The sequence below is a fragment of the Hippocampus zosterae genome, chromosome 12 (genome assembly GCF_025434085.1).
Source record: "Hippocampus zosterae strain Florida chromosome 12, ASM2543408v3, whole genome shotgun sequence".
Taxonomy (NCBI): Eukaryota; Metazoa; Chordata; class Actinopteri; order Syngnathiformes; family Syngnathidae; genus Hippocampus; species Hippocampus zosterae.
Window position 1 is genome coordinate 14550810 of NC_067462.1, and position 22370 is coordinate 14573179.

General features: G+C 40.4%; 1 protein-coding gene across 2 annotated transcripts in view; it reads right to left on the minus strand.

Annotated features, from left to right (window-relative positions):
- Positions 1-22370, minus strand: part of nalcn (sodium leak channel, non-selective) — a 66861-nt gene that overhangs the window by 17501 nt on the left and 26990 nt on the right. For both annotated transcript variants that reach the window (XM_052082459.1, XM_052082458.1), the window contains 8 exons: positions 18772-18903; positions 17720-17887; positions 15583-15774; positions 14142-14279; positions 12587-12661; positions 1434-1570; positions 1010-1151; positions 713-786 (listed from right to left, as the gene is read on the minus strand). In XM_052082459.1, the coding sequence (XP_051938419.1) occupies positions 713-786; positions 1010-1151; positions 1434-1570; positions 12587-12661; positions 14142-14279; positions 15583-15774; positions 17720-17887; positions 18772-18903 (1058 nt within the window). The remainder of the gene's footprint in view (positions 1-712; positions 787-1009; positions 1152-1433; positions 1571-12586; positions 12662-14141; positions 14280-15582; positions 15775-17719; positions 17888-18771; positions 18904-22370) is intronic.

Genomic DNA, 22370 nt, shown 5'->3' on the forward strand with positions numbered 1-22370 from the left:
TGTTTCGTTACTGTCTGTACATGTGACACATACACACAGTGTAGTGTATGAATTGCTGACGCCAAGAGTTAAAAAAACGCTTTTATTGATGGGATGTGCCTCAGGTTTAGCAAGTAAAAACGAGCAACCGGCTGCAGCACACAACCGCGTGAGATGCTTGCTGACTAACATGGATGCTGCCCACCATTACGCACGCACTCATAAATGAAATCCAGTCTGTTTTTAAACATACACTTGCCAGTAAGATGGTTAGAGGCATTCTGCAAAGTCTATTTAGTTGGAACATTGAGACTCCACCCCTTGTCGTCATGGTGGCGAAACTGGGATCGCCATTGTCCTAGCAGTATTTAGACTGAGATGAAGGCTGGCATATTTGCTTGAAATGGGACTAGGAGCCTCTGAAAAAAAACACGGCTTTCACAGGACAGGAAATAAGGTGAGTAAAGTATGCTATAATTCTTGATGATTGGATAGGGCTTAAAAACCCCCAAAACAAAACACCACAATACTGTATGCTTTCTTTATAGGTTGTCTTGTAAAATGATAAAACAACAAATTGAAATGCATTGAAACATTCAATATTACACTGTACATAACTGAGGCATGTGTTCACTTATATGTTCACTGAATATGGACTTGTGTCTCCATCCATCCATCCATTGTCCGAACCGCTTAATCCTCACTAGGGTTGCGGGGGGTACTTGTGTCTCACCGTAGTATTTTATTGATCGTGGTTTCTTTTTCCAGTAGGTTCCGAGCCTGGATGCTAAATATTGACCTGCGAAGCTGAGAGAGCAAACGCAGGTAGCAAAATACAGCAAGTTAATGAAGTCGGAGCAATTGAAGAATGTGGTCTTTGCACAAATAAAAAAATCGTAGCTCTTTATTATTGCAGATGTTATCACCTAGGTGTAGTTTTAAAGGTAAATAGCGTGATAGGGAAGATGCTATCACCATCATACCCGCATGTCTATGTGATAGTGGGGGGATAATTTTAGGATGAATGCACCTTTTGGTCGATGTACTTGTTGTCTTCAATGGCCGATCGTTTGGAGTGGTCACAGGAGGACGACGAGGCCGAGGGGAGCCTTCGGAAGAAACAGCTGGGGTCCTGCTGCTGCCTGTCGATGAATTGCTTCATGAAGCTCTCCCTTGAGGACGTGGCACATGGTAAAAATGACAAGAATAATAATTGAGAGGGCTTGGTCTCGTAACAGGCTTAATGTCGCTCGTAGATGTGTTACAGTCAAGCAGAGGATACACCATTGTTGCTGTGGATGGCTCGACTTGTGTTTCCGACGGTGCACGCGAAATAAACGGGCACCCCAGGCAGACTTAAGGTATTCAAATTAGGACACGTTTCACTCCTAATATTTTGTAACAACGGAGTTGCATGAGCTGGCAGTTTAAACAAAGCCATCGGAACAACATACCTGATTCTGGGCACGGTAAAGTCCGACGGCAACTTGGAGATTTTCACCATCTGAGGTCTGTTGGGGAACTTTTCAAAGATCCTGAGTCGGAGAGGCAGCTTCTCTTTGGTGTCGGCGTTTGCTTCACTTTGCTTGAGCTGAACGAAGCGGAATAGTAAAGTGAGATGAGTTAATGCATGGAACATCATGGTTGATCCAGAAGAATGTGTTAAAATAATCTTTTTGGGACATAAAAATATGACACCAATATTAATATTTTAAAAATGTTTCCAAAATTATTTATTGTAAAATAAAAACATGAAATTTGTTATTGGGGAGACGCTAGCCTCTTGCTTTCATAACATCATGAAAAGCATAACATCAATGACTCTTTGGAGTATCTTGACCAATGTTCATTACAAGAGTGCTCAAAATCGGTCAAGATTGCAAGGGAACCTCCTTCAGCACCACAGATTTTTTTTGTCTCTGGCAGAGTCATTCCAAAACACGTATTTTTTTTTTCTTTTGCTACTGAAGCATTTTTTTGATTCAAAAGTATGCTTGGAGGTTTTAGGCCACAGTTGATTGTCTTTTGGAACTGTTCATAGAGACTTAAGCATCAGTCTAGCAAAAAACAAAAACAAAACATCAAAGAAGAATGAGTGTGCATTTCTGTTTGTGTGCAAAGATGTTTTCGCACAACCTTTTGGATTCAGGGTGTGCAGTTATGAAAACACTTTCCATGTATTTGTTCTTCTATTTCACCACCCTCCCCCTTCCACGACCGAAAACACGATTTAATTGTTTATATTTAAAAGTATTTTTGGGGAAAATCCACCCATCCATCCATTTTCAGATCCGCTTATCCTCACAAGGGTCGCAGAGGGTGCTGGAGCCTGTCCCAGCTGTTTTCGGGCAGTAGGTGGGGGACACCCTGAACCGGTTACCAGCCAAACGCAGGGCACACAAAGACGAATAACCATCCATGCTCACACTCACACCTAGGGACAATTTAGAGTGTTCAATCAGCCTGCCATGGATGTTTTTGGAAAGAGGGAGGAAACCGGAGTACTGGGGAAAAAAAAAAAAAAAAACCTATGCAGGCCCGGAACATGCAAACTCCACAAAGGGAGGCCAGAGCTGGAATTGAACCCGGTGCCTCTGCTCTGTGAGGTCGACACGCTAACCAGACGTCCACCGGGCCTCCTTGGGGGAAAATTTTAATTATAATTGTGGTGTCATGTTTTCATGTCCACTGTATGGTGAAGATAAGAGGATTCAAAGTGAAAAACAGGAACAAGAATGGCACTTGGGTTTTGGAACACTTATGGGTTTTGAGGACTGCATCTTGGCCGGTCTACTAATGGGGAAAACAAACAGTGGAAAGCAGAGTGCAGCTTTAAGTTGCTGCCTAATGATGGCAGCAATACGCTTACCTTTAACACAGCACACGCACACTTTTAGCTTGAGGTCTGACTTACTTTGAGAACATAATGGAAGGAGCCAACAAAAGAAAAAAAAACAAAGATTACTTTGGAGTGATTGGTGAAGAAGAGCAAAAACAGGCAGTAACAGAACAATGTGCATTGTGGCAAAGGCTTGACAAAATAAAATGACAAAAGGGAAATGAAAGCAATTATTTCCATTTAATTACATATGGAGGAGGCTGATTGAAATTCCCTGGCAGGTAGTCTCTGTGTGGGTGCCAGCAGATAACCTTTGATGCATTGCCGATTAGGACCGCCACCGTACCGCATTTAAAGCAATGTCGAATGGCACCTTATCATTCGGAGCAGGCCACTCGCTGTGTGGCAAATTAGCTGTGCTTGGTTAATGTTTTGCAGCCCGTTTGCCTGTGCATGAGAGCAAACGTCCCTTCATACTGGGAGTGTGACTGTGCAACGGGACAACAGTACCATAACATTCATGGCATTTCTCTTTTTTTCCCCCCCCGTTTAGTGCCTAATTTACATAAATGGAAGTGTCTTCTGCAAGATGAGTGGGTGAAGGGAACGTGAAGATTTACAGTATCAGGTTGCCTTCTAGTGAAGACTAAATCAACAATGTCTCTGCTTGTGCTAAGGCCACAGTGAATTCTACAAACTTGGCACAATTTTTTATGAACAATTAAGCGAATAATTGATGAGTATGCCCCTCCTTGTTTGTTTTTAAAGCTCAAACATTAATTCCAACTTTATGGGGTTGAAAATAAAGGTCTGCTTAAGTTCTTTGTGGTGCTACAATTCTCGGGTAGAAACACAGAAAGTGCTGATTCATCCGAAAACATGCCTGCACAATTGTCAGCAACGTACGCAGGAGCGATGCAGACATAGCGGGGACAACAATGAAGAATTAATATGGACCCTTTTATTCCCAAAGGTCCTAATCAATTGATCTGACACAAAGAAAGATCCCAATAAAGCCAAGTTTTCAATGCAATCACCCTTTTTCTTGCTTCACGAGCCAACTTGGAACGTCTTTTCCTCCATTTTCTGCTCCTTGTATTGTTTCCTTATGTGAAAAAAAACTCCCCAAACTTTGAAACAGACATTCAAATAGACAATTTTGATGTGAGCCAATTATTTATGTACTGGTGTTTATTTCCACTGTATAGGAATCTGACTGAGAGGAGATAAAATAAGCAAACACCATGTTGGATTTAATTCAATTTCAGCGTAGGAGCACAGTGCATTGTACTATCCTGAGACCATTTACATTTTATAAGAAGTAATATTTGACATGCAGCAATAACGTCCAGAGTGCACTTGTCACGGTTATGTTTCAGTCTGGCCAGCAGGTGGCATTAGCGGACTTCTGTGCACACCTGCTGCCAATCTATGATTAGTCCCACTCTGTATTTAAGGAGCCCTCTGATATGCACATGTCGCTGGAGTATTGTATTTCGCCTTGCTACTTCCTTGCTCATTGAATGCTATTGCTACAGACCTCGTCGTGTTTCGCTTTTTGAACTCTCGGTGCTCAGTATTTTGTAAGTATGGTTCTTTGTTTGTGATTTGGCTCTCGCTTGCGTGTAGTGGTTATTGTTTTTTGTTTGCCTTCGCGATTCTTATTTTCCCCCTTGCCTTTTGTGCAAGCGCTTTTTGTTATTCGTTTTTTGTGCCCTCTGGTCCTTGTTTTGACCAGCACTTTATGTTACTACTTTGTCGGTGCGAATTTTTGTATATTAAACCCTTTTGCTACGGAGACCTTGTTTGGTGTCTGCATTTCGGGGATCCACTTCCTTATTTTTGTTGTGCACGAAGCAATTATGTGACAGCACTATAAAAAGGTAGAAAAGTGTCTGTTGGTGCAAAATACTTTCCTTTGTTAGCTGCTTATTTATTGATGCGATGCAAGGTTATTCAGCTCGTGGGCTGCTATCAGGATTAAACCGCCACGGATCACTATTAACAGTATGTGCTAATGCACTGGACTCTCGGTGTGGTCACAATATGATAAAGCACACATAAATAAAAGGCAAACAGGAAAATGCACAGATTACCTTATAGCATTGCGAATACTAGCTTGGGGTATAAACAGAGTATACTTATTTGCAGGAACGGGCATTCTGTCGGTCCTTCAGTGACGGATGCCAGTTTTGTTGATGATTGACGGAAACTGTGGTTGACGGACTAAGCACTGACTGAAGTGGGTGTTCATCCATCAGTGCAATCGTCGCTGAAAGACACCCTTTTTGCCGACAACTGACATAAATACATCCCACTTGTCTCATGTGTTTGTTTGCTGGGCTGAATACATGCAGGGTAGCCTACATCAGCTATATATGGAAAGGCTTTGTGCTTCCTGTACAGTAGGTGGGGATATGCACCAGAGAGGTGGAACCCACCAAATAACTGAGACGAAGAAGAAGGAATAGACAACAATGAGCGTTTATAGACAGGAATAGAAGTACGAGGTACTTGCATTGGATTTCAACCTTGGCCACGATGCGGAGGGGATTATGGTTAAGGTAAGGCATTTTAAACTTTAAATTAAAACTTACCTACTGGAGTGAACCAACCAAACTGCTCCGTGGACATGAGATCTTTAAACTGAACCATATTGGAATTGGGAGTAATTTCCTAAAATTATTGAAATACAGTCTGGACTGTATTTGTTATTCAAAAGATCCATGTATAAATCTGCATTTACCTTGACTGTTCTGTTTATGATCAATGCGAACATTAATATGTATATCATGTTGCATATAATAGCCTAGTTGCCCTCGAGACACTTGGGTTTGGTCCGCCATGCCCCCGGGCCAATTCAGATGCAGTATCCAGGGGGAAGACGAGCTGAGAGTGAGTGAGCAGGGTCACCCTCTCCTTCTCTCATTCGCTGGCTAATGAGGCGTGAAAGCCATGCAGCCCATAAACCCCAAATAGGTACCTTCAAATTCAAAACAACATTGTACTATTATCAATAAAAACACACCTAGCCTGTGGTTTTTAAATATGAGCAGTCTTGGCTTGTTGTTCTTGCTTTTCGCATGTAGGTGACCAAAATGAATACAATGCATCCTCAGATTTGTGTCAGTGCATTTGAACTGTATAGGGCTGCGGCCCACAATAAATTCCCTGTAGGCAATCCCGCCCCTGCATTTGAGTAAATTGACTATGAATTAAGGCTGCAACAACAAATTGATAATATAAATACAAATCAATCATTAAAAGTGCTTGACAACGAATTTCATAACCAAGCCATTCTGTCGCCCGAGTGATTATTTGGTCAGGTGCTCCGTTCGTTACATGTCATACAGCTCACATGAACTGAACAGGTGATTCGCACCAATAAAGCGCAGAAGATCAGAGACCAACAACTGAATAAATCTCTACAGAATCCTACATTATTCTGTTTTGAAGTTTTGACATTTGGCTCATGCCAACTTGTTGCTGTTGAATAGTCATAACCCAGTTTGACAAGCATGAAAAGTTCAACGTAAGTTAGTAACTGCTCATTAATGACAGAAGAAGTGGAGTTCACCTGTCAGGACAAACAAGCCACCCTTTTTCTTATTCATTTGTGTTTTTGGGCTCAATAACTGATCATTCTCTCCTAGAGTTTATGTAATGTGATTTGTCCCATATTGTTGATGATGCAATACGTTTATGTTGGAGAGCTGTGCGTTTTATTTGAGATCATCATTGGTACTGTACATCTGTCCACAATAGTCATGCAAGTGTGTGATGTAGGAGGCAAATAAATTCAATGTGTTCTTGTTAAGGAATTATTCCTCTAGAAGTAGTAGGAGAAAATTGTTGAGGAATTTCACCTTGCTATGAGTACTATTGATACGAGTCTCTGTCCTGAACATCTGCTGAAGTACTTAAAACAAAGAATGTAGTGTGAAGTTTAGATCCCATTTTCCCTTGAGTGATTAAGAGCCCCCAAGCTGAGCCCTCGAGGGCTGTCAAGTTCCCTGAGAAAGGAACTCCAATCTCATAATTTGTGCAGGGCAGATGTGGTCTGTACTTTGTCAAAATTCCAAGATCGAACTGCATTGACCTTTCTTTGTTTCTGATTTTTACATAAGGGGAAAGACTGCCCGCCCCTCATTACCATAGTATGCCTATATAAACGCGTGACTGTATTTTGTCGGGGCTTCCTGATGAAATCTGAGACTCACAGGAGCCCGAATCGATTTGTGTTGCGTTGTGATAAACTGAAGAAAAGACGACGTGGTGTCGGGTCTTCTTCCACCTTATAGAGAGATAAAAGAATGTGGATGTTTACATTTAAACCAAAACACATTTGGCAAATACCGTAAAGCACGGGTGTCAAAGTCAAGGGACTTAATGCCATATGTGGCCCGCCACATCATTCTATGTGGCCCGCCACATCATTCTATGTGGCCCGCGAAAGGAAATCAAGCATGTCAAGTTCCATGATGCTTGCTGAAGTCTGGACTAAAAAAAATCTAATTGTCATATGTAATCCACAATAACAGTCATTATTCTTGACTTTTGATTTTAAAACTAGTTATTCATAAATTTGTTGTGAATTGTGTATGTAATGTGTGGAGGTGATTAAACATTTATATGATTTCCCAAAATTCAGAACGGCCTGCCAAAGCATACAACAATATATGTGTGTGTGTGTGGGTGTGTGTGCGTACATAAAAATATATACAATAAAAATTAACTGTAAAGTGGTAATGACAGACAAAGTGGTAGAGCATCCCAAACACCTGCAGTAGCTTCCCCATTGATAACTGAAGGTGACATTCAAGAGCTTATTGTATCGGGAATCCTCTGAGGGGGAACAATGTTTTCTTCTGCGCTCCACTCTCCGTCTTCGAAGGCTTTCTTCTGTGTCACTAAATCCCTAAATAAGCCTTTGCTCTATTAAGTCCGATGAATAGAGGGCAGGCTTTTAGTTGAATTAATAAACAATCAGGTGGCAACACGATCACTTCCATCGTGCATTTGATCAGGTTAAATTCACCTTAACAAAGTGTTTGCTTTATATCCAGAAACAGACTTCACAAGCAAAGATGAGAGGTTTTAGGAAAGCCTGAATGATGTCACACTGCTACTGTATGTTTCTGTTACAGCTGTACAAACAGTAAATAGTCATTCTAAACCTAATTTATACCTCCACTTTCCCCAGCCCGATAAGCTTGTCTCTCCTGCTTCATCCCCAGACCAATCTGACAAATATGAAGTGGAGCCTGATGGCCGCATGCTGTTGCCACCACTGTTTTCTACGCAACAAGCCTGTCAGACTCAGTGGGGGCGGAGGAGGGCAATAAACAGATTACCACAACGCCAGATCGCATCGCATCTTGAGAATCCAAGGACCTCCCTGGAGACCCCTGCCCCCTATAACACTAATTTACATGACACAGCAATATAAATACGTCAACGTGGTGACCATCCATCACGCCACAACTAAAAGCCTACATAAAGTCATATTCATTTCGTTAATCCAGCCAGTTACAATGAGTAAGATTAACTAGATGGCAGTGTAGTCGGATACAGTAAGGACCTGATCTTATCATGTATGCAGTTCTCATGAATCAAACAACGATACAACAACATGATGGTGAGTCAATTGTGGTTCTGACGCACAAGAAAGCAGAAGCAGGTGTTGGTCATTCTTACTCAGATATTAGCAATCAACACATTGGTGTGTGTACGTTATATTCAGTGCTCACCAAATTTAGTAGATCACACACCATCAAAACCAGGACAGACTTTTCAGTGTGATGGAGTGCTTTACCTCCATTAATTTGAGCAAATATTTAGCATTTTCAAAAACAAGATGTTCTTTCTTTTTTTTTTTTTTAACTTGGGCCGTTTTCACACAATAAATACTGTGGAAGATGAAATAATAAAGACATTCCCATCGATATACCAGAAAGACTTCTTTATGTGGTTAGTCACAGTCATTTGTCATCACTACTCATGATTCAGATGTTTGCTTGCCTTTGTCATCATTGAAGGGCACAGATGGAATTCAACCTTTCTTTACCTTCTGATTTGTATTCGTCAGTCTTTTTTTTTCTTTTTTCAATTTCTCCAATCCATCTCATGACTCATCTACCTGGCCTGCGGAGGTGGGTGATCGCTACACACTTTCTGAGACACACACACACACACACACACGATTGTCATCAGCACTGGCCCCTAAGGGGTAAACACCCATTTCCCCCTCAATTTGGATATTTATTGGCACACGGGAAACATTTTCGCCTATCTCTTGCACCTTCCTTTGGCCCCACAGGTATATGGGTGGCGATGATTTGTTAGACAAATGGTGGACCATCACTCTCTCCAATTAATAAAGCCCACCAAACTTTGACACAAATGATGGCACGACAACATCGGCCAGTGTCATCATTCCAAACACAATGCAACCAATTACTATGTGTCACATTTCGCGTGATGGTAGTTGTAGGACCCCAAAAAGCAGGGAGGAGCGGGGTGGATTAAGCCAAAATGTATTTAACAAAAAATACACACAGAAGTACAATGGAAAAAACACTAACTCGAAGTACTCAAAAAATGCCTGGAAATCACAAGGAACAAACAAAACTAAGACAGGAGACAAAACATGACAGGAGCACACGTATGCTCACATACTCAGAGCTCACAATGACCCAACAAAGACTGGCAGAAACTCAGGGAACTAAATGCAAGCTAAATGACGAGACGAGAAATACCTGGACAACACACAAAGGGTTGAGGGAGCTAATTGGTTACACAGAAGGAACACTGATAATGAGAACAGGTGGCGAAAAAGGGCACTTGAGGAATTAAAACCGAACATAACCAGATCGAAACATAACACTATGCTCTTCAATGTGACAGGGAAAAAAAAAAGATGTGGCACTGCAGCGTGTAAAAGCATCTTTATAGTACACCACACATAAGCCCATTGAATTGGGCAGCATTTTCACCAAGTCGCACATCTTCTCTGAGCATTAAGGACGTTGATGAATGTGTGGGTGTGCAGTGATGCCGCGTCACTTCTGGTTTCCTCTGCTGTCTGCCTTCCTTTTATTAAACCTTTGGAGCAAACCTAATTTCACGCGCTAAATGCATTATCCTAATCAACACTGATGAGTGTCTGTGTATCTCCAGACTCACAGAACAATGTGGTTTAAAATGATGTTTGTTCTAGACAGCTTCCTCCCACCTCCTAAATGATAATGGATCACTCTGTGTGCGTACACATGAGAGTGATGAAGCCAGCACTCAGGCATGGCCATTTCACCTCCGACATGTCATATTACAAAGTAATATGTGGCACAGAAAGTTGATCAATTGGGCTCAACCCAGAAGCCTAAAGCTCCATCACTGACCGCCCCTCTTCCACCCCTACCCAAGCTGTAGAAATGCCTGTAATCAAGAGAAACGGGCTCTCAGTACTACTTACAGAGGGAAGTCAGGTGGCCTGTGATCAGAATACAAAAGATGACAGAAGCTGTTAAGTAGCTTGATGATCTGCAGGTAGATCAGGCACTCGTGGAATCAGGATGAACTTTGAAGTATTCCTCTTTGTAAAACTGATGAATTTCAACAATAATCTTGGTATATTTTGTGTAGATAGCTCTTTTGAAGCCACGTCACAGCATCTCAATTGTGTTGAGGTAATTACATTGGCTGAACCACTCCAGACACACATTGTGTTCGTCTGAGGCCATTCTGTTTCTTGTGTGTTGAATCATTGTCCTGTTGCAACAGCCATTCTATTTTGAGCTTCAACTGTTGGACAGATGGCCTCAAGTTCTTCTGCAAAATGACTTGATAAACTTGTGAATTTGTTTTTCCATTCATTTATTACTTTCCATTGCAGGCCCTGAGGTAGCAAAGCAGACCCGTACAATGATGGTCAGCCAAGACTACGAATTGGCAAAGTCCACGATTTTGACAATCATGGTAGAGTTTGAGGCCAACAGAAAGATGACCGTAAACGGCTTAGGGGCACAGCACATCCTGAACTGAAGAAGGCACTTTATATTTGCTGACTGAATGTTTTCAGAGATGAAGTAGGAACACTACAGTTGTTTGTTTTATGTCTTATAAAACTATTTTTTCTTCATACTTTACACATGCAATTGACATGGTTCTGCTGTATTAGATGTTAATGTTTGTACATCTATAAATGTTCATACTGTATTATACACCGGTGCCCATTTGATTGAAAATGGTTACAACAAGCAACCGTTATAACGTACAGATTTGTTATGTCCCTGCAGGTACGTTCTAACGAGCTATACACACACACACACACACACACACACACACACACACGCGCACATGAGGCTATCAAGAAATTGAAGCTCTTGTTAGTAGAGTCAGTTTAAGTAGTTAAATAAATATTATGTTTTGAAGTCAATGGATAATCATTTTATTCATCGTGATTTCAATCTCAATCAAAATAATAACGATTATGACCTTTTCCATGATTGTCCAGCCCTATGTGCATTAATAAGTCATACAGTCTTAAGCCCAGTGTGATGGTGAGCATTAATAGAGAGCATAGGTATGACCCAACATGTGTTGGATTAACATAGCTGGAGTGCAACATATTGCCAATTTACAAGGCAAGGTCTGAGTCGATTAGACGATTAAACGATTGCTGTTGTGTGGCCTTTACAACATGCATGTTACTTCTTGCAGGCTGTTCTGAAGGTTCTTTGATAAAGTCAACCTTTGCTCTGTTGTCAGCTCTTGAGTTATGGGGTGATTCTGCAAATACCTGCAGCTAAACAGGCTTTTTAGCCCTCTGAAGTGTGCATTTTTAATAGGACATGACTCTCAGGATAGTCCTTCTACTGATGCTGCAAGAATGTACTCACGGCATGCTGGTGAACTATTACACTTACACATAAAAAAAGAAAAGAAAATCACAAGTTTCATCAGCCAAACTTCGAGTCATTTTGTTTTAATGTGTACACAGCCTATGTTTATCATGTATGAGAGAAGGCTTGTGCACATTGCATTGGCGGTGGTTGTACATAATGATCATGAATAACTGGTATTGGAGGTTTGTTTGTTGTGATAAATAATAACAATCTGCTTTTACCTTAGAAAACAAATATTGAAAATGAGTTGATAAATAGCCCATTGGCAGCATGCATAATTGTGCAGGTAAGGTTTATTGGTTCTTGCTCAACTGCACATATGAATTTTTATTTCAGTGTGCCACACTTCCACATACTGATGAACACGTACAAACGCACATGCAATGCATGCTTCAAGTCTTTCACGGGTTGGAGAGCAATACAATGGCAAGTGGAGCTGACGTGTTCGACATTCTTCCAAATGTACAAATACGTAAATGTCTTCCACCATTTTGACTTAAGGCATTTTGTTTTAGCACTCACTACCAGCCGTCATGTTCTAGTTAATCCACAAGATTTACAATGATTTGCACATGAACCCAGAAGCATCCATTGACCTGTTGTATCTGCGCATGTGTGTGTGTGTATGACTGCTAATTAGCTCTGCCTACTTGCTCAATCCTCTAGAGATGAGGAAAGGGCGAGGGGCCCTGCCCACATCTGAATACATTATTCAGTCCCGTCACTTTTCCCAAGCTGGCACCAGTGAAGCACTTCAATAAAACATTGCAGTGAGTGGGAAATGGCAGCGAGAACAGTGGAAAATAGAATACTGTATTGTATGTTTGTGCTCATAAAGTAAAAATATTAACAAACTCCTTACCTGTTTGAGCTTTTTCAAGTCTTCATCCAGCTCAAGATTGTCCAATATAACTGCCACAAAAAGACTGAGCAGAATCTAAAAAGTCAAAGAGGGAGAGGAAGTGAAACCATGACTTTTATGGCATACCTAGAACTTGAGATTGTTTTTTTTTTTTTCTAAATCATAATCAGACTCAGAAATTCAGGGCCGAGGCTACGGTCTGTCAAGTCAACCTGAGAAAAAAAATGATCAAGAAGTCATGCCAGAAGAGACACAAGAAGTCTGTCATTTTGGTTTGAAGTGGCCATTTAGGGTCATTTTCTCCATTTCCAGAGGTCCTTCAAAATAATTAATTTGATTTGCTCCTCGTTCCACCCTCAAAGACATCCTGTCTGTCTGGGATAAGGAGGTGTGAGTCATCAGGACGCTACCCAATATAAAGGAGGACAAACACTAAAATGTCAGCACTTCTCAGGTCCGCAGCTGATTGGCTGTAAAGCTCGAGGAAGCATAACAAGGGTGATGAGGCAGTCACTAATTAAATGCCTTAAGATAAGAAAACAATTCAAGAAGCTTGCTTGTCACGTGCTTGCTCTGACTGTTTACAAATAACGCTCATTCAAATTAAATGTCACCCTTGTTTTCTTAAGGTCATTATATTTGAGTGAAGTCTGCTTTGGTGGACTATTTTTTGTCGTTGAGAACTTATTTTAATATTTTAAAAAGTTGGATTTGCATATCGATGGGGGTGATGTGCTTACCAACATTTTGAAACTGAGAGCTACTATTTGGATACAGTTTAAGGCAAAGGGTTACAAGGATTTGACATACACTTCTGAGGCTACTTCAGGTTTAACTACTGGTACATGTACACCCCAGGTTATGCAGCAGATAAATATTATACTGGTCAATAGCAAATTTTAATGAGCAATGGCTTTATGAGTCCCTTTTAACACTGATTTAAACACGGTTTTTCTGTTTGTTTTTTTTTTTCCAGCACATCGGGTTTTGGAGATACATGTACAGTATTTTCATATCTTTTAAGTTTGACCTGTAAATGCTCACTCAATATGGATTGTGCTGTGCCTTTTAATTTATTGCTGTGACGTTTCAGAAAAAAAAGATCCACCTGTTGATGAACATAACCCATAATTCATAAATGTTATTAATTCAATTAATATGTTATAGTGTATCATTGTTGTTGTACAATCCGATTTCCAATGAAGTTGGGATGTTGTGTTAAACATAAATCAAAACAGAATACAATGATTTGTAAATCATGTTAGACCGATACTTAATTGAATACACTACAAAACCAATACATTCAATGTTAAAGCTGATAAACCTTGTTTTTTGTGTGCAAATAACATTTAAATTAGTATTTTATGGCTGCAACAAGTTCCAAAAAAGCCGAGTTTGGGACAAGTTTACCACTGTGTTACATTACCTTTCCTTTGAACTGAGGACACTAAATGTTAAAGCACATAATATTTATTTTAATGATTGATTCATCGATTAACTTTGACACCTCTTGTCTCATCTCCATTACATTACAGCAGCACATTAAGAGTCTTACCAGGGTAGCAAACAGATGGTAGAGGATGAAGTAAATGGCCACAACGGGAGCCCACATGTGACCTACTGCAACCAGTGTCTGGTCCATGACATCTACCCAGCCCTCCTGTGTCAAGATCTGGAACATGGACATGAATGCCTACAGGGAAGGAAAATAAGGTAGAAGGTGAGAAGGCTCAAGGACAAGACAAGGTAAAGATGTAATGTACATTATGCTTCTTTCTAACCACTTTTTCCACCCTGCCACTGTGAGATTTAGAAACATAATCATCTGCTGCAGGTAAAGGTCAGAGAAAGCCAGGACACCGATGCATGCCTGCACTTTCTTTTTCACTGACAAATAGCATCCTCAACTCTCATTCTTACTCCCACCCGCCCAATCATTGGAAATAATGATACAACCCACAGGTCTGCCAGCAAAAGAGATACTAACGTGACAAACGTGTGGGTGTGATGCACAAGCCATGCAGAAGAGACAACATTTGAGTGGCTTCTGGTTAGAAGCAAACCAAGTGAAATGCTGGTGGTGAGGATTCAAATCAAAACTAGACGAAAAGACATTTCTTATCCCTTAATCCAACATGCCAGCTATCATTAACCATTGAAATCCACACATTCTATGGCCACAAGAACCGTAACACATATAACCAGTTTACTTTCGCTGTAATTTGACACAAAAAAAGGTAACCTAACGAAAGATGAAGTCATTGTTCTGAGACAATAGTGAAAATATTAAAGGCAAAAAAAATGTCAGAATTTCACAACAAAAAAGACATTTAAAAAAGTTAAATCAGTCACATAAAAAAAACAAAGACATTTCTTATGAAAAGTCTTAATTTTCATCATTACTGCAACAGAGGACCAAAAATGTTACAAGAATACCTTCATCATTACAAGAATGAAGTCAAAATATTAAAACATAAAGTTACACTTCAACTACAATTTTCTGCTCTTTAAGGCACTTCTGAGTATAAAGCGCATGGCCTACTTTAAAACCGTTTTCATATACACGGCACACCGTTTTAGAAGGCACATAAAATAGACGCTACAATTGTGACTGCGGGTGTGTTATACATCCACTAGATAGAGCTATGCTAACGGAAATCCAACCCAACACAATACAGATTTATTTATCTGGAGCTTTTATAACCGCTGCAGCTGTAACAAAGCGCTTTACAGGAAAAGTCATAATTTGCATGAATGAAGGCAAAATATTAAAAAAGTTAAATAATATATTTATGTTGTATTAGTAATTGCAGTATTACAAAAATAAAATAAAACATTTGTGACAAAAAATCTTTTTGAATTTTGCTAGAATAAATGTATAGCTAGGGAAGTAATTATTTTTAAAACTTATGATAATGATGATTACAGTTCTGTCTTTCTGGACATTTCAGAGGGATGTGTTCCTCTCCTCAGGGTAGAGCGAGGTGGTTTCTTACCCTGGGGAAGGTTGTGAAGCGGTCCAGGTCTTCCACAAAGCAGAACATCTGCAGACTGATCGCTGACATCACAATGAGGAGGCTGGCTGTGAAAACCACCAAGCTGCCTAATTTTTTACCCGGTCCAAATATCTTGTAGACAAAGTCTTCCAATGCTGGGGAGATCTTTATCAAACGTACCACTCGAAGGACCTTCGGAGGAAAAGGATGACATGTCTTTCATGTAAAATAAATAAGTAGCTCTGAACCCGCGCCAAATATGGTCACATTCGCAGTGTGCCATCATCGTGCCTGCGCCGTCCTGCGACCGACCTCACTGTTGGATCTGTGAAAGGCATGTGCAAGACGGTCTAAGTACATGTTTCGGTGATGATGTTTTGGTGAGTTCAGCAGTTGCTTTTTATGTAATCATTGTTATCAACTAAGATAATTAGAGTCACTATTGTTTTTTTCTCCCCAATGTGGGAATGAGGTAGGCATTTATTTGTCTAAAGTGAATATTTGAGGAAACGTTATCCGTACTGCAGTACAACAATTGTCACAGTGTTTGGACAACAACAAACTAGGAAGTGCCTTCACTTGCAATTGATGCCTTTCTGCAAAATGTATGCCTTTGCAACTTAAACACAGACAATGATGGGCCTTTGCAAGACGTTGAAATGACTTGCATGAAATGTAATTGCATGATGTGTTGTAACACACTGTCACAGTCACAGACATCCGATTTGTTTTAAACCAATACTGGCTGGAAATTAGCACACCCCCTCCCCCCGCACCACTTGAAAGTTCCAAGAGTCATCCCATGCTTTGCCTTCCTGAATGAATCAGATTGACTGAGCAGTTGACTCATGCCAGTAGTCAAGCCATTACAAGTCTGAGCACACACAGAATGGAGGGCTCCATTGGCTGATTAAAAATTATTTTTTTGCCGTGTCAAAGCTGACAAGTGTGGCTGGAGAAGCATGTGACATTTTGTTCGGACTGAAAGAGGATTTGGTACGACGGATGACACACCACTCAATTTGATATGAAGAATATGGAGAATAAAAATACCATATACAGTAGCTTGGTGCTTAGCCTTGTGCTATTGCCTGGGCATACGTTTGATTGCTGCCAGACTCTCCAGATCATATTATCTTGGTGTCTGAATACTCCTAAAGGACCAGAAAGGAAGACGCGTTTCTCTTTTCCTTTCATTTTATCCAGTGCTGGCAATACAGGTGTGAATATACTTGAAGTCAAGGGTGCCTACCAGAGTAGGCAGTGATAGTAGCAGGAGACTTGACGCGGAGGCATGGGACGCACGGGACGCACGGGACGCACTTTTGCAACGTGTAAAATGCATGAACATCACTACCGTAGCTCACATGTACCATTTTATAATGCTTCTCCTGGCACTCCATATTCCCATTCTTTGCTAGTGCCATCGGTGAGTTGCACATCAAAAAAACTTTGAATGACAATAACCACAAAAAAGATTGGGTGGCAACTGATTCTGGGTGTCCCCCGCCTACTGCCCGAAGACGGCTGGGATAGGCTCCAGCACCCCCCGCGACCCTAGTGAGGATCAAGCGGTTCGGAAAATGGATGGATAATAACAAGCACACATAGACACAAATCAACTTGGGACCAGTCCAGGCACCCATGCTTTCAGTCATTATGGTTATTTGCACAGGCAATGGATATGAGGTAATGCAAGTATCAATGCTCCAGAGCACAAGAGGGGTCCAAGGTGGTCTACCACTTTTAAAGAATGATACATTGGTGAAATAAAGTTAAACTAACTATTAAACATCTGTGACATTTAGACAGAATAGTAACATGGGAGAAAAAAATGCTGTCTTTTAACGGAGCTTTTCGGAGATCTGGAAAAATGTATGAATCCGAGACGTCACGGAAAATCTGTCATTGATCCTGTCTTTTACACAGAACCCAGCAAAGTAGAAAATTGCTGACCGTATGTGCTTTTACACAGCAGCAATCCACATCAGATAATTTCATGATGTCCACTCCGTTACTTCAGTACAAAAATAACTTTCCAGGCCCCATTCACACTGCCCGTTCGTGAGGGAACACTGCATTTTGAAAGGCAATAGCTGGTTAGATAGTATCCAAGTATGTGTGCATGAAGACCAACCTGAAAATAGGTGAACTGGGAGTGATAGAGATCTGGGTAGATATGCAGGGTGGTGCCCACCACGAGCAACAATTCAAACTTGTGCAAGGAGGAGCTAAAGTAGCCGGTAAAGCCCAGACACCATATCTTCAGAAGAGCTTCCAGGTCAAACAGAACAGTAAACGCCACCTAGAATTCAACAAACAGAGAAGTTAGATTCTATTCACTCTGTAACAATGTCAACTTGGAATGGAATAAGAAAAGTCCTCTTGTTTTTATCCATCTCGGGGGTGTGCCATTTGGTCCTTTACTGCCAACTGCTCCCCAGTGAAACTGATGTCACGGGCTAATGATGCGAATGTTACAGCTCATGTTTTCTGGGTTTGGTCACATTACGTTCGCAAGGTGACACCCTGGGCATTTTGAAGCCAATTTTCTTTTTTCCTGATGAAAGAAGAGGGCCTATTCTTTCATTTGGTTGATTTGAAGCACAAAGTCAGTTCAAAACAAGTTTCAGATCATGCAGTATATTTTGAATGACGAAAAAGGCATTGTGCTGATCGTTAACCACAAAGAAATGTAGCACAATGGTACACAATAATGTCATGCGCATAAAGGTGGAGTCCTGCATTTGCCACATTTTGATCAAGATTGTTCACACAAATAGTAAACGTAAAAAGTGGTCCGAGCACTGAACCCTGCGGCACACCCTTGTGGACACATACCCTGTCGTGTCATAGCTCTCTCGTTATTTATTTATTTAGTTTTACTCTTGTGTGTGTGTGTGATGGTGGGGGAGGGAGGAAGATTTGTTTTATTTTGGATGTTTTTTTTTTAATTGCACATCTAAGTGCTATATAAACTATGTTTGATTTTTTTTTATTATTTTATTTTTTTAACGTGCCCCATAGCATGGACAGGGCAATCCAAAATAAATTCTCTATCAATCAACCCAACACATTAAAAGATAAACATATCATTGAAAAAATCATTTGAATACCTATTTGTTTTGTATACAAACAAAATCAGTCCTGAATTTATCTATAAATGTGGAAATAGAAAAAAAATCTTACCTCCGCCAGGTAAAACTCATCATAGTGCCTGCGGTGGTTCTCGCCTTTGTAATAATTGCTCGCAGCAACAATCACGTCAACGGCCACCATACTCAATATGAACATGTGGAACACGGACGAGCGCATCAGTAGCTGTGGAAACAAAGACGTGTGAATTGTGAGAACCCCCCCACCCACTTTTATTTTGCCTTCCATTGAATTTTAACTTTTGTCTTTCATACAAACCAGCCAAACAATGATAGTAATATCTTATATAATACACACAGGATCCATATGCCATCCATATGCTATGGTGTGTGTAGGAAAATGGGCAAACCAGCAGGAAGAGTGCAGGAAAACTCAAAGCAATCAGGAGGCTTTTTTTTAACACAACATCCAAGCCGACAACAAAATCAGAGTGTATTCACACCGGCGGAAACAAGAGGAGAAAGGGGCAATCACTGTGTTATTTCTCGTGGGACGCGCAGTGCAATTGAACGCCTACATCAACATCGCAAGATGGAAACAATGGGGACACAAATAAAAATTGAAGGAGGGAACACACATACACACGCTCGTGCAAACACACTCATACGCGCGTGCACACACACTCACATACAAACACAGCACTTGTTTTCGACAAAAGGGCGAAACTGTCTGTGTGTTGGTTCGGAAACAATTTAACAGATGTGATCACGGCCTTGGATGGACTCAATATGTGTGGCAAGATGGGGGGAACAGTTTGAGAGTTGTGGGAATGGCTCACCCCAATGCTAGTAAAAGTTTAAAGTTGAGATGTTTAGGGAAAGAAAATAGACCCAAAGGTATTGGATTTCTGCCACCAATCCAACCTACCGGTACACAGCAGAAACTTTGATCTAATGACAACCTCATTATCTCCACTACTATGGTAGTTTTTACGTGATTTTTTAACACAATATCCTCCATGTTTTACCGCATAGACATTTAAAGCGTGTAAACCACCCAAAATACATGTTTTATAATGACGGGTTGGAAAACAAAGAACCCACAGCCTGCCAGAACAGTCCTTCAAAGCACTCCCATCCCATTCAAATAGTTTTGAAGACAAAAAACAAAAAAGACAAAAGACAAAAGCCACTCACTTTTGCTTTGTTTTAATGAACTATTTTTTAAACCTGTCTTGAGCAGGTGAGTGACAATAAAAGTGTACGGTACTGTAGCTGAGTCTACAAGCACACAGAAAGCGACGACAATGAACCCCCACCGCTCGCAAGAGAGGGTCATGAGTAGCAAAAGTTCATAAATAAGTCCATTATCCTGCACTGATTTTTTGTTGTTGTTGTTTTGCAACCCCAAAAACTGTAAACAGGGATATTTTACCAAAGAGTGTTTTCCATAAAAAAACAGCCCCCACCTCCCCCCCAAAAAAAAATCTGTGCAGAGGTGAACCCACGGGTGCCAATAAGCAGCACTATTGGATAACATTTTGTACAATGACATTGGGTACAAATCTACTTAAACAATTTTGAATCTAATGAGACACAGTGATGGCAATGAAAAAATATATATTTACGTTACTCATACTACATCTATCTAATAACATTGGTGATAGTTTTTTTCTCTGTGAATTGCTGTAAAACTGTCAAGGTTGTCAAAAGAAGCTTCCAAATGTCTGAGTTTGAGTGAATTAATGATAAACCTGCAAAGCTATTATTTGCACCATTCACTATTTATGTCACATAAGTACTGCTCTGATTATTCCCCCCCACCTCCCGCCCCCCCCCCCCATAAAACAGACTCACACAGAGTCTAGGCTGACTGAGATTGGACATGACAAAACAGTTTGACATTTCCAGGAGCCAGACGCTCTCCCCATGGGTCTTTTGGCTGAAAATAATGTGTGTATGTACAGTACGAGTGTGTGTGTGTGTGTGTGTGTGTGTGTGCAGGCAGCCAAAGAGGAAATAAAGAAGGACCAGAAATAGCCTGCTTGAGTGCATGAAACACTTTGATTCTCTCAAAGCATTGACCCTGCTCATATTTGATGTCAGCTTTGGAGAATCACCCCACTAAGGCGACCTGGAGGTTCTCACTTGAGAGCAATGTGCAATCGCAACCTTTAGGGGGGGGGGGGGGTGTAGTCGGCACATCCAGCTCATTAGATGACCTTTTTATGTCATCCCGAATCCCGCCTTTATTTTCTGTTGTAAATGTGGTGCACCTGACCAATATTGATCATATCAGTGCAGCAGGCTTGTAATGAATTCCGCTTGGATCATGTTATGTCCAATTTGTGGAGAATTATTTTTCTTTTTTTTAATGTACAATAGGCCCTAGCAAGGAAACGTGTGACGCGTACCATAAATCATATTGTCATTGTGGAGAAGCAAAGTAATAGATTTGGTGAACATACATTCTCTCGAAGCATCACAAAACTCAAGATGAGTTCTTATGCTGCTGCCTTCAAAAGTTGAAAATTGTGACTTTATTATGATTTCATGTAGTTGTTTTTTTTTTTTAATTCATTCAGTACCAGCCAATTCTGGACCAAGTCTGAAAAGACATTTAAAAACGTCTATGGGAGTGAATGAGTTAACGGTGATTAATGTATGTTTATACTGGCATAGCATTTGATATATCTTTATTCTATATTTTTAAAAACATTGCCTACAGAGTAAATAATGGTTTTATGGTGGCAGTTTGAGTTTTAACTACAAATTAATTTGACAGTATGTCCGATATCCGAACAAAAACTAAATAGTGATATTTGCTACAATTTAGTTGAGATATTTACTTAACGGTGTATTCATTAGGGATGAACATTTGACTACCGGTAATGTCCTTAATCAACAAATTCATCAACAAGTATACCTTATTTTTGGAATATTATCTAAACAGAATTGAAGGTATATTACAATTTATGTCAAGTGAAGCTGGAGCTTAGAGTATTTTGGTTTGAACAGGGGATAAATTGCATGAGACAAAACAAATTTTAAGCGACTAGAAAAACAGGGTAAGATGTCTGCTATAAAGTTTTGTCCTTTGGGTATTCTGACGAAAGAATGTCATAGACATGTTAGGACACCTGGAAACTGCTTTAAATTGTGGAAAAAAAGCATATTAACACCCCTGTGAAACTTTATTGGTAAAGTAAACAAAGCTTGACAATACATTAAACACAATTAGGAAGTCAACCAGCCGCACACAACGGATTGCGCTCAACTGGTTAGTTATCTATTTAGATTAACATAAACATTAGGTGGGTGCTTGTTGCTTGTTCATCACTGCATTTATGCTTTGTTAATTCATTGCTCCAACGGCCGTCTCCCTCAGTGTGACATGAACTGGGATACAATACCACAACGTTGTTGTGTTCATAAAACGTAGCCTGATGTAATTTACTGTTAATAACGGAATCATCGAGAGGATTTCTCTGTAATACATGGAACGTTTCACGCGGCTTCAGCCACAGATGCGGGCTTATGCAGACTGATGGCTTCTTCCTCCTACTCCGTCTGTTCGCTCACACTGCCAAAGTGAACAAATGCTCTTTGCTGCCTTGACTCGAGACAATTGTGAAACTTGCAGCATTAAACCACCAAGACTGCTCGCCAAAACCCACAACACTTTTTTTAAGT